The following is a 17,797-nucleotide window of genomic DNA, read 5'->3' as shown; positions in this document are numbered from 1 at the left end:
GAGGAAAAAGGGGACCTATTTAATAGATGAGAGGCATAGGCACTCACCTAGGAAACCAGTGACCTGGATTGTAACATAATAAATATGCATAAAGCTGCCCATTGAAACAGTTGGAGTCCTACGTGCACCTACCCAAGGCTGAGTATTGCATGAATAGGAGAGAGATGCATTTCACTGGGTAGAAAAGGACCATACTCCTTAGATGAGATGTATATCTTTTGGAATAATGGTGACAAAACTTACAGTGCTAAAAGTGTCCATATAGAGTGTTAGTGTGCCATAATTAGTGAACAATTAATTTGCACCTTAGCTTACTATGTAGTAATTCCCCATTTACATAAAACTTTAGTAGAAAGAATCTCATGAACCTACAACTTAAATATAATGCATAGTGAACTACTGAAACTGCATAGTGTTGACTGGCATGTGTGTTAACAATGGGCCATTGGAGCCCAAAATATGACTGATGCTAACTGAATTAGGAGATTAGTACAGGGTGACCAGTGTATGGGGGAGGGAAACATAGACAATTCAACCAATTTCCCTACATCAGGAAATTGTAAATGTGTATGTACTTAACTTTACAGTTAGCTGCAGTGATTTTAAAGGGACTGCTCATAGGAGTTAAGCACAGCCATAAGCAACAGCACAGGGACATAGCGGGTGCATCCAAAAGGAAGTCCTAAATGATGGCACAGTAACAGCCCATACTGCACTGTGCTGGCCACACACACAGTTATTTTTAGCTATTACATTGCTGTAGTGGTGCGTTATAAGGAGAGAGCACATCGCTACAGCAACATAGCTGTGGCATCGCGGTTTGTGACCACCAATGCTATGTCACTGTAGCACATTGCTATGGCAATGTAGTGTCATGTGTAGACGTGCCCAGCCAGGCACCCAGGGCACCAGGGCAATAGTAACTTCTGGTTGCAGCTGCTTCTTTTGCCCTTCCAAGTCAGTGCCTATAGCAGCTGTCCTGTTCACCCTGCCCCAAATTGCACTACTGCACAATAAGCATTTGCATTATTAGGGGTGAGACTATAACATGAAGTTTCTCCCCCCAGAGTGAATATGCCATGAAACTGCCAGGTGGAAACTCTATTATTTTTCCTTGAGAACAGTATGAAAGATCTTGTAAAAGTGACTTCGGCACTTAAGAGCCTTTTTGCCTCCCCATGCACCTAAATATCTTTGTAAATCTGGCCTTTTCTGTTATCAACCTACATCCCGTTTTCAAAAGTAACAAGCATCCAGGAACCTTAATTTCACTGACTTTCAGTGACACAGCTTTTCCAAATGGAACTTAGATTTATGTGCCATAGGCACTTCTGAAAAATAAGTAAATAAAATAAATATGCCTATGCACAGGGATATGAACTTTAAATTCCTTATTATATTGTCTAAACAATTTTTTAATACATAAATGTTTAGAAGGAAGAATGGTTGGACACAAATTTACTCTATCAGTATTTAACAGATTTTTCTGCAGCTGCTATGAAAAGCATGTTAAATATGCCAAATAATTAAACAGTACTTTATAACAGATTTTAGTGCAGAGGTCACAGTGAAATGTTAAAGTGGCCTTTTAAAATGGTAAGGAAAGACAGAAATCAGATACAATGCATCATCACTGGCATGAAGTACTTTAATCATTACCAACTGTGAGTAAGATTTTTTTCTGTCATCCTGTCAGAATGTTCCAGTATGGTATTTTTCTTCTTCAGCCCTGACCATAACAGTACAGTACCGATTTACATTAGGAGAAATGCACTAGATCACAGTTCAGACTTTATTCTTTCATATTTCTATATGTAATAAGTCAAAAAATCAAGATTTCCATTAACTGTCTCTTCACTTCACCATGAACCTTAGCGACCTTATCGCAAAAGAACAGTTAAACCCAAATTTATTGTTTAACTGCCTTCATTCCCATCTGGATTAATAACAGTCTTCACTTTCAGCACAGCTTCTGTTTTTCAAGTTTCAACTTTTCTTCAGCTTTTAATGCAAAACCTATTAATTTCTTTCCAACTTCATACAGTCTCCTTTGCCAAGTGCATGCAATTATCACCTCTTAGTTCTAACACTCCCCCTTGTTCTGGCTGGTGAAAGTTATCATTTATTTCTTCATTTGATTTCTTTCTTTTATTTGCTTATTGCTGTTTATTCTTAGATCTCTTTGCTGTTTTCAGTATAAACCTGACCTTTTCCACATTCCATCACTGATCACAAGTATTTTTCATCATATTTTCTGCCTTGTCATTTTCTTTTGAAATACCTTTTGTTTTTTTATGATTTTTGCATCCATAGCCTGAGGAAAACCTGAGAAGTGAAGCACCACTGCCTGCCATTTCTTCTGTGTACTTTATTAATTGTAGGGGCCTTGTGTGATAATGCTGTCTACAGATGCACTACAGGAAACTCTAGTGGGAGGAGAAAGGACCATGAACAAATCTATGGGAGAAAACAAGGGCTTGGCTCTTGAATGGCAGATTTCCCAAAAGAGGGCTGGAGATGAGGCAAAGACACCCTGGGAGACATCTCTTTGGGCAAAATGGCTAAATCTAAACTATCCTGGCCGACTCTTTTGAAAAGGTACTATTATATGAGGAAAGATTGACACTGGGGAAAGAATATCTATCACACTATCAGAGAAAGTGGAGTCTGAGATGCATCAAACTCTCCTCGTCAGCTTAACAACTGTGTTATCTATCTATCTATCTATCTGTGTGTGTGTGTGTGTATATAAATAAAAGCTGCTTTGGGAATCAAATGAATTTTTAGGATGTAGGCAAACAGAGTAAGCCAAATCATGCAGTCTACACATTGGACAAGGGGAAGGGAAAGGGCCACAAAGTGAATAAAGAAATGGGAAGTATGAATAAATATGCCCAAGTGCTATGCTGGTAGTGCAAATATGTGATAAACAGAAGCAGAAACTAGTGGAATTAGGGTGTCTTCTATAACCACTACCAAGGCCCTAACTGTTTTACTATTTCTGCAGAACTCCCTTCCATTCTGCTTTTGATGTAGAAAGATGTAACCTTGGTCATTTAAAATACATACAAGGAAAGGTGTCTTTTTCCGCTCTAATCCATATTTCCATACAGATACAGGACTTGCTTTATTAATTGTTGTGGCTTTGTTATCTGATATGTTGCATCATATACTTCCTTTATGTTTGTTTCCTCATCATAAAACAGAAAAGCATTGTACTGAATTCTAATTAGCAGTTTGTACCCTGAGGCTTTATATTTGTCTTCAGTTTAATTAAAGCTACAAAGAAAATACAATGACACTGAAGAAAGCATCTCTACATGATATGCACAAGCCCATGTTGCACCCTCTGATCATCTGAACTTTGAGGACTCCTGGTAGTTAACAATTACAGTATTTCTGTTAGGATTGGGTCTTTGGCATGGAAAACCCCACACCAGAGAGCAAAGGTTAGCTTTCACAGGTCATGAAGCTAAAGGCTAGATTTCATCACACAAAGAATTAATCCCAGTGCCATCAATAAGAATTTGAGAATGAACATAAGATTTAGCAAGCTGATTAAAATACACATCACAGGAAGTACTTCAGCAATTTAAAACAAAGCAATGAAAATGTGCAGGTCAGAACTTACCAATGTAGCAAAAAGATGATAAAGTATAAAGTAAATAGCAACTACTGGTGCCCACATATGTCCTACTGCATTCAGAGTTTGATCCATGACATCTACCCATCCTTCCTGTGTTAGGATCTGGAACATTGACATGAAAGCCTGGAAAAAAAATAGCACATATGTTACAGGTGTAAATATTACATTATATTACTCTGTGGACCTGTGGCAGGGCACTGTTTGTGCCTGCCACTTTAAGACCTGGGGCCAAGCAGCCAGCAAGTGCTTAATTGCGGTGGCCATTTTAGAGCTCTGGCCACACATATGAACAGGGCATCTTGCTGCTGGCTGGAGGTGCAGCAATATCAGCGGGCTGTGAGGCTTTGTGGACCACTCTGGAGGTAAGGGCAGGGTAGGGGATGGTCAGGAGGCTCCTGGTCCTGGGCATGACTTAAAATTGCACCCTGCTGGGAGCAGGTGGCCTGGTGGGGCTCTCAGTGGCGCAGGAGCCCCCAGGAAATGCCAGGCCATTTAACAACCCAGTAAAGGTGGGTCGGGGTGCCTTAACCCCAGCTCCCACAACTGGGTGGGTTATCCCCTTGTAGGGTCTAGAAGGTGGACGCCAGCGAGAGAGTGAGGCCATAGATTCATAAACCTGTCTTGAAATACCCCGAGTGGTCAATACTGGGGTCAGGACCGGAAGGGTTGAAGAGCCAGGGGCTCACCATGAGGGACACCCAGAGTTGAAGACCTGGGGTTCTGACTGGCCTGGAGGTGAGGCCAGGGTTAGTGTAGCCAAAGGTCCCAGTGGACCACACCCCTAAGGGGGAACAGTTCAGGGACCTATGCAGCCTAGAATGAAGGTGGAATAGGTTGCCTGAATGGAGGGATCCAGGTAGGGTTCAAACATTCTGGGGCCCAGAGTGGGGCTGCTGATGTTGACAACAAAGGATGCCATCTGCGAGGTATGGGCTGAAGTGTAGGGGAAGTATGGAGCCACAGATAGCACCTCCTGGCATCGGGGCAAGAAATGGGAAGCCTCTTGCTTATTAAGATTATTTAATTAACATCAAGGCGTGGCGGATGAGAACGAGGGCAATTGGCCCAGAACAGGTCAGCAGACCAAAGGTAAATCAGCCCTGAGAAGGCCCCCTGTTACAGGACCATTAGCCTAAAATTGTATGGAATAAGTTTAGCAAAGCAGAAAAGCCAGTTATTTTTATTTTGATAAGCAAAAGAAGGGATTTTAGGTTTGTGAATAAGTATTAGATACTTTCTCATGCTGAAACAGAAACAACTTCATATTTAATGGGACTGTAACCACCTGTAACTTGTAAACATAGTCTCAACTTTGTTAGTTATCATGTCCTCTCTCTGATGTTCTCTCTTGTGAATGAAATATAAAGAACATGCTGTTTTGAGGATGTGGAAAGTTATTGTTACCAGCGTTTTATTATCCTGTCAGTTCATGCTTAGGTTGACTGTTTTTTAAATGCTGTTTCTTTGCATTTAAACATGTCTAGTAAAGCTATATAATTTAATGATAAAGTAGCATGTCATCTATGAAAGCTCATGCCTCTCTGAACCACCTCTCAGGTGCTACACTGTCTTGCTTTCTCCAAATCAAAGGAAGTGGTTCTTCCACTCCATTCAGCATTTCTAAGGCCTGGTCTGAAGTAATGTGTCAAGTATTCAGTGCTGCATTTCAAGAAAGACATAAACTGGAAGTTCAGTGGAAAGCAAACTAAAAAAAAAAGAAAGATGAGAGGTGTAGGAAACAGACTTGTGAGAAGACATTGGAAAAATTGGGATTACTTGGCTTGGAGAAGAGAAAACAGTCTTCAAATACATAAAGGGCAGTTCTAAAGAGGATAGTGATTAAGTTCTCAGTGGCTGTAGGTAACAGACAAGGAGCAATGGTCTTAAATAATAACAAGAGACATCTAGGTTGCATATTACAAAGAACTTTCTCACTACAGAAGTGGTTAGGCTACACTGAAAGATTATAGAATCTCCACCCATAACTCTACCTTGGATATTTTCAAAAGCAGATTAGACAGACTGGGAAAGTTTACATGAGAATAAGGGTACACACTGGGCACATCTACACCTGCAATTAACGAACCTGAATATTCTGTGCAGAAAATTCAGGCTCATTAAAGCACGACCCGAAGTACATTTACATGCATGTCCCCATCAGGAGTAAGTTCAGCCCAAGAGGAGCAGCACAGTCCTACCCTGCTCTGCCCCCCTGTAGCAGCCAGGGGGAGCTCCAAGTTCTCATGTGCTAATCCTGTGTTGGCAGGGGGCAAGGGGACTTAGTCCTGAATTCTGGAGGGTGGGGAGGAGCTGTCCCAGTTTGATGGGGAGCTCCATCCCAGCCAGAGGGAGATTGGGATGCGTGGGAAGATGGGGGAGCTCTCCTGGCTGGGCGGGGAGCTGCCACCCTGCCCCACGGAGATCGGGTCCCATCCTGAACTCCATGTGGCTGGGACAGCTGTCCTGACTGCTGGGCAGCTGCCTTCTTGCCCTGTGGAGATTGGGACCCAATCTCCATGGGGCTGACAGGCAGTGTCTCACCAAGCTTGAACAGCTCTCCCAGCCCCCTGTGGCTCCTGCTGCCTATGCTGACCAGGAACAATTTGCTCCTGGTCAGCACCTACATGTATGGTATGGTGCATGTGTTGATGTGCCATTTTCTAGTACCTGTTTCTACATGCACTAGAAAATAGCTCATCAGACTAATAGATGGTGGCACAGTAATTGCTGAGCACGTGTAGAAGGTGACACTTTACTGTGCATTAGATTAGTATAACGTGCAGTACAACGTCTTGTGTAGAAGCACCCACTAAGTGCCAGATCTATTCTGTCTATTAGGCATAATAGATATGCCTTAAGTAACTAAATGTGATTCTATTTCACCCTGCTCAAAGCCCTGAAGAATAGTTAATATAAAAGGCTATATTTGTAGCTCCCACTATCTCTCATGTTCTGCACTAGATTCTGACCAAGGTCAAAACAAACTGCTAAGAAAAATCAGACTTCAGTGCTATGGAAAAAGCAGAAAATGTAAAAGGCACTGTCTGATTTTGAAAGACAACTTGGCCCAGAGAATACTTGGACTCCAAATACATGTACAAGCACATGCACCAAACCCACCATGAGGAAACAACTGGAGTCCCAAGATGGCAGCCTCAACCCAAGTGCAACTGTCACTGACATGAATATAGTGTATGAAACGTTCAGTATCTATGAAACAACTAATGGTGCGAGGTGGCTTTGCCCAGTGCCACTCTTTCCCCTTAGCTTTATTTAAGCTGCTCTTACTGAAACAAAAGGTGGAAAATATTATATTAAAATTATTCAGTCTACTTTAATCTCCTAAATATCCCTCTGTATGTGACTATATATCTTATAATTGATGAAACATTTCAGCCATTTTCAATGATATATTAATCATTTTAGAATCTTATAGTTTTTCTTAAAGAAAGAGAGGAATTATATTTTAATTCTCTGCTAAGGCCCTTTTCTACACAGCCCTTCAAACCATCTGCATTCACAACTGGCCACAGGCTCTACACTGAGAACCTTGGCCTGGTCCCTCTCTGGGCCCACTCTTATCTTGGGCTTCTGGTCCCCTTCAGTAGACCTTGGGCCCCCTTCCATGGACCCGAGCCGTATGCTTTTTCTGTCGGGGTGTGCCCCCAGCCTTTCCCCTCCACAGGGTACCCACAAGGCAGTGGGGGTGGAGGCTTTCCGATGCCCCACTGGAGTGGCACATGTGTAGCACTGCCTGGAGACTGCCCTGCCACAGACAGCCCCACCACACTTATACTGGAAAATATTAGTTTTAAGAAAATAATAAGGCAGTGCACAATGATTTTGTGTTCTGCACCCAACAATCTTTCTTTCAGAGCAAGATATTTTTAGTTGAAAGGTACATTTCCCACCATTAATGTTAAAATGAATTTGAAATACAACTATCTAGCTGACAGAATGAACAGCTGTGAAAATGAGACTTAGAGATTTATGCAAATGTAGAACTTCTGAATTAATTCATGTTACAGAAGACTGACAGTTTCTTTGGGTATTCATGCTCTATTACTTAATTAGTTGCTTTGGTGATGGAAGGCAAACTATATATTTTTTATAAAGTGGAAGATCAGGGATATGGTCACTGAAAATATGCTAGCAAAAGTAAGAATTCTGTACATGTAATTGGTAATTTCCCACAGAAGATAACACAAGGGGCTAGAATCATGCTTTTAAAAACAAACTAGGGTTTACTTACAAAGTACTCACTTAGAGAGGAGATGTTTCATTTAAAATAACGGGAAAATCCCAAAGGCCTTACTCAGAAGCAATCCCATTGAAATCTATGGGATAACTTCTGTGAGTGACTTGAGCATAACTTGCAGCCTACTGTGTATAAAGATTCTGCCCCTCCTTTACACTTCTTTTTTTTTTCTTTATTTCTTTACCATTTACACATTGGGTGCACCTATACATGTGCTTTACTGAAGATATGACTAATTAGCTCCGTAGTAAAACATCACCATCTGCACGTGTACCCATATTATGGTGCAGTAAATTCATTAACTTCACTGTGGGATAGTACAGTCTGGAACAAGTGCTATCCTATGGTGGAGTAATTTAAGCCATCTCAATGCAGTGACCAGGGCTGGCTGGTACATGAGGATGATACAGTGTGGGGGCTGCCTCCTGTCTCGTGCCCCAGTCTGCCTCTCTCCATAATCTGGAGCCCAGGGCTTGACCCCCTTGAGCCTGCTGCCAGCCTGGAGAGACTCCTTCATAAACTCATCAGCCATGTTCAAATGAGCAGGGGTGTGTGCTTGCAGTAGTGTAAATTTGTGCCCAGAGCTGTTCCTAGTTGGGGGGAGGAACCAGGGTGACTGCCCCGGGCCCATGCTTTGGGGGGCCCCGTGGAGCTGAGTGGAGCAGCAGTGGTGCAGAGCAGTGGCTCTAAGTCCAGCTGCTTGATACCCCCCCTTCCCCCCCACCCCCGCTGCTGCTGCTGGTGGCAGCAGCTTCTTTGGGTCTGGGTCCCATGGGATTGGAGTGGGGGTAGGGCCCCGCATGGCTACTTTGTCCTGGGCCCCACACCCTGCTCAGGTCATCTCTGTTTGTGTTGCTATTTTGTGGCATAGCACACCCCACTCGTACATGTGCTTTGTTCTATGACACATTGTCCTGCTGTGGGCAAACTGCCCTTGCCCAGCTCCTCCCAGCAGCCACATTTCTACTGCTCCATAGGCCCCAACTGCTCCTACATGCTGGCAGGAGCTGGGCAAGGGCAGTGTTACAGTATGGCTAGAGTATCTCACTGAAGGACCAAGCCTCTGTTTATTCTGGCCCATGTTATTTCTCATGTTCTGTGTCACTGTTTTCCTGTTTTGTTTTGGTTTTTTGCGTTTTGCTACTGGGAAATACCAGTAGCAATTTTTGTAGCTGCACTACAAATTTGCAGTGTACGGCATATTTTAATGTTCCACACATGCAGTTTGTGTTGCCACATGCCTCTGTGCCTGCATGTGCATACACAGTCATAAGGTTAAATGAAAACACATGATTCACTAATTCCAACCCTTGCATTGATGTAGGATACACTATTCCTAAACCATTCCTACAAAATGCTTATCTAGCCTCTTCTTCAAAGTTTCTAATGCAGCCCCAATTTGCACTGCATGAATCACATTGCTGCTTGGAGCCCTGCCTCAGCTCCAGGTGTGTTATTCTAATTCCACTGAAGTCAAGAAGATTTCAGTGGGGTCAGGATCTCAATTTTGACTCATTTTAAATAAAAGTCCTCTTTTCCTTAGTATTTATTTTGTAGGAGCAGCCAATATTTCTCCTGAAGATTCTAGAGAAGTTTATGCCCAAATTTAACTCCCCCTTTAGATATGTATATAGCATTTATGAGGCTCAAATTAAGTATGCAAGTGGCACTATGGGACACTTACGGGGGTTTTTACGTCCTATTCTCAAATGTGCCACTCAACTGGTTTGAGCATGATCAGAAGGGATCCACTCTGGCCAAGTTGCCTTTCAAAATGCTCTGTTGTGTTCCTATTACACCTGGTAAAATGCAGAAAACTCACAATGAGCAACTGTTTGGTGATAAAGGGCAGTTCTCCTGCCTTTTAGTTTAATAGCCTAGTGATTAGGACATGTGCCGAGAAAGTAGGAGACTCAGGTTCTAGAGCTACCTCAGCTAGAGAGAGTTTGCACTTGCATCTTCTCCTTCCCAGGATAATGCCCTATCAGGATAGGGCCTAGGAAAGCTAAGAACTGTCCCTAACCCTTTCTTTTGCAATGGGTAGCCAAGAGAGGGCCTGCTATAGCTCTAAAAGGGAGGGCATCCTGGATTCAGCCCCTGTTCCTGTCCTTATCTCAGCTGCTATCTATATATTTTGTCCAATGACTATTTTATGTTATGTGAATTGAGGGCAGTGGGAATGGGAGGCAGAAACCAGGGCAGCCTCCATTCCAGATGTGTGCCCAGCTCATTGAGCCACAGTGGCGTGCTGCCTTGAGAGTTGTGTCCTTCTGGCCCTGCATATCTTCCTCTTGTGAAGTGACCATGGTACCCTTTTTATTGTGTATTGCATCTTTAAACTTCTGAGTACTGTATGGGATGCCTAATGTTCCTTGAACATCTCCTGCTTTTCTCTTATCTATACCAGTGGGCCCAACCTTTTCGGCAGGTGTGTCACAAGTTAACTCCACACCCTCTCTAAGTGCCACTCTGATTCCTGTACGTTGCCCGATCTGCTGCTCTGCTTTTTGCTTTCTGCCTTATCAGCTGCTCTACTGCCTGTCTTCTCCACAACCTGTGATGTGCCACACACAGAGGTTGCCTGGGCCACTTGTGGCATATGTGCCACAGGTTGGCCACGCCTGATCTAGACCTAACTTCCTCCTCTTGTTTCCCTTAGGGCTTAGAAGAGGATGTTAGAGAAGACACATATACAGTATTACTAGTGTTCTGAAGTTGTTGTCCTTAAACCAAAATCAAGGTCGTAATGTGATAGAAAGAAACAAAACACTTTCTAAGAGAGGTGTGTTTTTCAGTGGAGTTTGCTTGTTCAGATTGTTACAGATGATGTTGTTCAAATGGAATATTTGATCAGTGGGGGAGGGATTCTCCCACTACAGCTGCTGGACTTTGTTGCACCTGAGAAAGTCTCTTAATTGGCCAGATAAAGCATTGCTTTAGGTAGCTTAAAAAAAGCTCTGGACACCTGTACTGAAGCAAAAGGTACATGTCTTCACTGCTATTAGGGGACCTCTAGATTTTTAACTGTTTTTGAAATAGCAGACCAAACCATGAGCTGACTTAAATACCAGGTAATGCTAAATATATAACCAATTGTACTGTATGGGGTATAAACAAAGACAGACTTTGCCACAGTAAATCTATACAAGAAACTGTTTTTGCTTTGCTATTTACTTTATCTTGGATGATGGTTTCTAAAATTACAAGGCTGATGGATCTGTTAAAACTATAAAATATGTATCTACATTTTTTTTACTCAGTATTAAAGTCAGTCCATCTGAAAAGTTGCAATGGTCAAAAGAATAGCAAAATTTGTAGCCATAGCAACATTGAGCTTGTGCCTCTTGACTGTTGTCAGGTAACCATGTAAAAACATGCAATTTATATGCATTAGTGAAAGGAGGAGGTCTACTTGTTCCAAAACCCATACTGTGCCTCCCTGTATAGTATTTATGGTTTAGAACTGATTTTATTTTTAGTCTGCTGTTCCAATGTTTTAAGGCATGTTAGTGCACAGGCTTAAAATTTAGCTTATAGTGCCATCATTTTTATAAATGTACCAGTCCTCAGCATCTAGAAAGTGGCAGAAACCATCTCCAGCAACTTATGCCTACTGTTTTAGACTTTCTTTTGCTGCTGGGCATAGCCCAATAAGCCCACAATAATAACTTTGCTTATATAGTTGCCCACAGCCCTCATTCCTTCTCTGCTTGTGAATCCTTTCTTTCAAGCACAATTTAAAAATAGTGCATGCCAGGAATGTGAAACAGAATAGTTACATTATCTCTCACACTTTGCTGCTCTGAATTTGATTCCACCATCCTTATTCAGGGACAACAACGGATCACTTCTGTCAATGGGAGTCTCCCAACCTTTGCAAGTAAGACATGTTTTAAGAGGCAATTGCCAGGTCAGTTTTCGCCCCATACTGAATTTTCTTTAAAGTAAATTTTCACTGAGCCTACTGACAGAATAAGAGCTTTTCAATTAGAAAGCTACAAACACACATTACCAGCTATATTTTTCAAATTCTTATGAGCCTTAATTGACTCCAAGTATTCTTTTTTGGAATGTTATTCTTTTAAGTTAAACTCTCAGGTAAAATGTATCTCCATTGACACTCAACTTATGGATAATCATTCAAAGGGAATATTTTCTTTCCTCTTAGGTAGCATACAAAAGTACCTATATCTCTTTGCTAGACATTAATATAATTAAAGAAATTCATATTTAGATCTGATCCAGTTTAAAATGTCCACATTAATTTAAATGTTTAAAACTTATAGTGATATAGGTTGACAATATTGGGTTAAGCTTGATCTTTCAGGAACATTACATCAGTTCAGTTAGTTAAATCTATAGGTTACTTTGAATCTATCTTATCTTGATTATGTAAGTATAATTCTCTTAGGGAATTTTCAACCATTTTCATAAACAGCAAGTTAAATGTATATCAGGAATCCAGTACACAGAAATTTCAATCCTTTCCAGGTTAGAATTCAAGGCTTAGCTAAAGTTGTACATTGGGTCTGACCGTATAACTAGTGCCATTATAATCTAAATTAGACAGAGGCCTGACTTTTAAAAAATGTACCTATTAGCATCCTCTTTTCTCTTTTTCCAGTGTTTCAGAAGGAAACCTTATTACATTCTTCACAATCCTTATAACTCTTACTGCCCAGAATAGAAATTGCAGAATAACTTTATTCCCCTTGGGGTAGATTTTTTTTTTCCTTCATTTTTTATAGCTAATATCCCATATCTGTAATTCAGGTCAATCATTACAAATTGTTGCTTAGCAATTTTGTTTATTAACTGCATGACTCTTGAGGCAGCGTTATTCATTTTGGTTTAATTGTTCCATCCAATGCACTTCCACTAAAACAGATTGTGAAACCAATATAGGATGACTGAAACCAATAAATTGAGACTGGAATCAATCCATGTACACTATGTCTAATATACTATTAAAGAAATTGTAACATTTTCATTCAAAGCAGTGTGTTTCACTAAATACATTATGTCTAATTTCCACTGATTTTTTTCAGTGTCTCATTTTGATTTGATATCACATCCATAAATATCCATTAAATATGCCCAAAAGTTAGATGTGTGTTTTGGCAATGCAGGCAGGCTGTATCACCCTGTACAAATAAGTGTTCCTACGAAAATTTGAAGTAACCATTTTTCATATCCAGGTATATGTTTTTATAAGACACTGTTCATACCCAATTGTATACACACCCTGGCCCTTGCAGTCTTGACCACTGTTAGACCCATATGCTTTGCTATGTCATCATCAGCCCCAAAAATGTATTTCTTCCATACCCCACACCCTCAAATAAGTCATGCAGTTGGAAGAAAGAATGTAGAAAAAATAGATTTTTTTCCAGGATTGTGGCTAACTGTGTGACATAAAGTAAGTCTTTTCGAAAACAGGGGACACATGAACACATTAAATTAATTCACAAAAAGAAACACTACTGCATATTACATCAGAGTTTATTGCTCCCGAGTGTGCCATTTGAACATATGCCTGGTACTGCAGCATGTTCAGCCAGGGCATAGAGCCTACAGCTGGCAGGGGGCCCCAGGAGTCAGTCTGCCAGCCCAGGGATGCTCCAACCTGGCTCAACGTACTGCAGAGGAGTTGGCTGTGGCATGACAGTGCTCCAGTGCAGGGCTAGCCAGCAGGCAGCCCCCACACTGTAGCACTCTTATGCCCCCAGTAAGCCCCATCAGTGTCTACACATGCACTACTGTGCATGAAAAACTCCACAGCAGGACAGTACTTGTATTTACAACTACAAACCAGCTGCGGAGTTTATAAGTTTCCTGTGGCCTAATAGGGCCACATCTATAAATGCCAAGATGTGTACTGAGGAGCTAATTGGGCAACTCTGCAGTAAACATCTTCAACAGTGGGCGCATCTTCTTCTTCCTCTGCCACTTTTTGCTGTTCCATTTCAATGAGGTCCACATTAGTTAGTTCTTCAGAATGTGATGCCAGCAATTCATTAACATCCTCTGGTGCAAGGTCTAAGTTGAGCTCTTTGCCCATTTCAGCAACACTTTTGGTCAACTCTTCAACAGTGTCTGTAAAGCCTTGGAAGTCGGACACAAACTCAGGACACAATTTTCTCCAAACACTACTCACATTTGATGGTTGCACTTCATTCCATGCCTCACCAATTTTCATAACTGCATGGTAAACATTGCCCTTCCAGAATTACTTCAAATTTGGTCCACCTTCCTTCTCAATTGCCCTGATGACCTGGGCAAATGTGCACATAAGAGGATGCAATTAGCTCCTGGTCCATGGGTTGAACCAGTAAGGTGGTGTTAAGAGGCAGAAACACCACTTTGATGTCAGGATGCATGTCATCAAGGATGGTAGGATGACCAAGAGCACTGTTGAGAATTAACAATCCTTTAAATGCAAGATTGTCCTTGCTTCAATAATCCCTGACGCTTGGCACAAATTGATGATTAAACCAATCCTCAAAGATGTTCTTATTGACCCACGCCTTAGGACTGGATTTCCATATCACTGGGAGAAATGCCTTGGAATACCCCTTGAAAGCTCTGGGATTTTCTGAACATTACACAAGTAAACGTTTAAGTTTAAAGTCACCTGCAGATCTGGCACCAAGCAAAAGAGCAAGCCTATCTTTAGTAGCTTTGTACCCGGGCATGGATTTCTCCTCTTTGGCAACATAGGTTTTCAATGGCATTTTTTTCCCCAAAAGGGCCTTATTTTGCCAACATTAAAAACTTGCTGAGCACAATACCCACACTCTTCAATAATTTAAGCAAATGTGTCAGGAAAAGCATGAGCTGCCTCATCAGCACTGGTAGCTTCACCTGAGACCCTGATGTTACGTAAATTGGCTCTGGCTTTTAAAATGCATAACTCACCCTCTACTTGCATTACAAGGCTCAGAATTAGAACTCTACCTCCCCCTGTTGTTTCTTTAGATCATCATAAAGACTCCTAGCCTCTTCCTGAATTATGCCTAAACTCACAAGAACATGGCGTTGACTTTGATCCTTCAGCCAAATGATTAACAGTTTCTCAACCTGAGCAATAAGTCCAACATGCTGCTTAGTTATCACAGTTGACTGCATAGGAGCAGAGCCCTTAACATACTCCTGAATTCTTACCTTGTCTTTAGACATCCCCTTGGTAGTCGTTCAGGGAATATCCAAAACTCTACTGATTTCAGTTGGCATCTCTCCTTTTTTTGGACCTCTTAATTATTTCCATTTTTGTTTCCACAGTAATTGCTCTATGTTTCTTAGAAACATCACTTGTACCAGATTTACAATTTTCTTCCATTATTGTGGGCAAAACCCACTACATTTTAAGAAAAAGTCTGGGAACACAACGATCCACTGCACAAAAATGACATCATAACAGCAACTGGGGGTCTTAAGTCAGGGAGATGGGTGGCGTGGCAGATTGGTGCAGGGAGATGGGTGGCACAGCAAACTTGTTCGCTGGCATGGTATTGTGTTGGATTCAGCATTGTAAAGTCAAAACTGATGTTGGAAAGTCAGAACAGAGAATCAGCTTATAAACATCCTAAGTGCCGTTTGTCATGACTCAAATGTTGTAATGTCAAGGACTGCCTGTACTCTGGCTCAAACTGAGCTGAAGATATATTCAGTTACATTAATTGTAAGTGTAGATGTGCCCACAGAGAAGCAACAACTATCTTGGGAGCAGTATAGCACAGTATTCTAATGATTCTGTTCCTCCCTGCTTCCCCACTTATGACCTGTCACGCACTCCAATTTTGGAGGTTGACTTTTGGGGGGAAGGTACATGTGGTATGAGAGTAAGTATGATATATTGCGTGTCTCAGCCACAGAGACAAAGATAAACAGTCTAACTCAAACTACCCCTCACTATTATGAGAGATTTAAAAAATGAGAGCTACAGAATGAAGGCCACACCCTTGTTTTATCTTCTCAAAAGATGATCAAATTCCTTCACAATGAAAACTAGGTTAGACAGAAAGATACAACTGCAATAAAATAACAAGTATACTTGCCCTTGGAAAAGTTGTAAATCTATCCAGTTCTTCAACAAAGCAGAACATCTGCAAACTAATTGCCGACATTACAATTAAAAGGCTTGCGGTGAATACGACCAAACTCCCAAGTTTTTTTCCAGGTCCAAATATCTTGTACACAAAATCCTCCAAAGCAGGAGAAATCTTTATAAGTCGAACCACCCTAAGGACCTGAAAAGAGAGAGAAAATACAATTGTGTTAGTTTTTGTGACTATATCATTAATCAGTCACATTTCATAGCTTTATAGATATTAATGCCAAATGAAATTATTATGATTATCTCTCTACTCTGACCTACATGATTGCAGGACAGTACCACGGAGCTTTGCCCAGTAATTGCTGAATCAAAAAAATAGCTGCTGCTTGAGTACAACTTTTAAATTAATATTCACTCTCCATTTAAAGATAATGGATAGAGAATCCAATGTATAAGTAAGTAAGTTGTTCCAGTAGTTGATTACTTTCACTGGTTAACAGTTATTTTACCACGTACCTTTATTTTAAGTATGACTCTAGTCTAAGTTATGGAGACTATTTATTCAATTTTCTTCCTAATGTCTATATTTGCTTGATAAGACTTAGTTAATTTCCTTGGTATCCCATATTAATAGTGTCCATCCACAATCTTTTAAAGGCCCATTGGATCAGTACAGACATCTGCATCTTCAGAGAATATATTTGAAGCAATAGGATGTGTATCCATGCCAAGAGCTGCCAACAGCATCATCATAGATGCTTCATTTAATCAGTAATCTAAGACAAAATTTAATCCTGAATTTTAGTGCAAAGTAATAAAGGTAAACTATTATGTTAGCTAATTAAATGTTCATGTGATTCATAAAATCAAAGGAAAAAAGGACTGAAGGGACCTCAAGAGATTATTTATCCAAACCCCTTTCTCAAAGCTGGATCATCCCTCTCTAAACCATCTCATCCAAGTATTTGTCTAACTTTGTTTAATATAGCAAACACTATTTATATAAATTCTCAATATGGGAGAAAATATTTTTCATGAGATTTTACAATATATCACTCTCTCTCACATTATCGCAATAATTAGTATTGCTGTTGAAATAAGGCCCTTTGTCCTAGGTTCTGTATAAAAAGATGGTGCCTGTTCCAAAACAGTTTCCAGTATGAATGCGTACATATTAACCATGCCTTGTAGATGCTGCAAGCTCTTCACATCTCAGTCGCAGGGATTTTAGGATCAGCTACACAACGATCTATTTATTTCCAGTATTAGATAAGATCCAGTATTAAGATCCTGGAGTCATTTTTGACTGCCCCATTTCTATGGTAAGCTGTGTGCTACATGAGAATGTAAAGTGTTATTTTTTTAATTATTTTGCACAGTCTATCCCCATATTTATTTTGTAATAGCAACACCTACCCAAAAAGCTGAGGCTTGATTACTCAATTCTTGCTGAGGAGCATTTTTCTATAGCTTGTACCTTTCACAGAATGCAGAACAGCATTTGCTCACTGTTTTGAGATGTTGTAATCACATAATGTATAACCCCATGTTCTTTATATTAGCTACCTAAAATTCAGTAGTTGAGTTTAGTCTGGAATTGTTGATATTGTAAAGCACAGTTCCAACCTGTGCTTGGATGATTATGTGAAGGATGATTATGTGAAAATGAAACTTTCTCACCGAAGAAAACTTGCAGAATAAAATTCTAGCCCCATGGAAACCACTGTAAGTTTTGCTATTTACTTTAATGGAAGGTAATCCCAATGAGGATCAAAGGGAGCAGGAGAGCACACAAGCCTCCATGGCTCACCAAAAGCATCCGGGAATGTCTCCTTGC

The 17,797-nt window shown here is 40.8% G+C and overlaps 1 protein-coding gene across 3 annotated transcripts in view; it reads right to left on the bottom strand.

Moving 5' to 3' along the window:
- NALCN (sodium leak channel, non-selective) overlaps window positions 1-17,797 on the bottom strand; it is a 451,383-nt gene that overhangs the window by 174,801 nt on the left and 258,785 nt on the right. For all 3 annotated transcript variants that reach the window (XM_019529699.1, XM_019529701.1, XM_019529700.1), the window contains 2 exons: window positions 15,962-16,153; window positions 3,632-3,769 (listed from right to left, as the gene is read on the bottom strand). In XM_019529699.1, the coding sequence (XP_019385244.1) occupies window positions 3,632-3,769; window positions 15,962-16,153 (330 nt within the window). The remainder of the gene's footprint in view (window positions 1-3,631; window positions 3,770-15,961; window positions 16,154-17,797) is intronic.

Source organism: Crocodylus porosus, unplaced genomic scaffold (assembly GCF_001723895.1).
Source record: "Crocodylus porosus isolate Cpor-Errol unplaced genomic scaffold, CroPor_comp1, whole genome shotgun sequence".
Taxonomy (NCBI): domain Eukaryota; kingdom Metazoa; phylum Chordata; order Crocodylia; family Crocodylidae; genus Crocodylus; species Crocodylus porosus.
The sequence above is the reverse complement of the archived record's forward strand: the minus strand, read 5'-3'. Positions and strand labels throughout refer to the sequence as shown.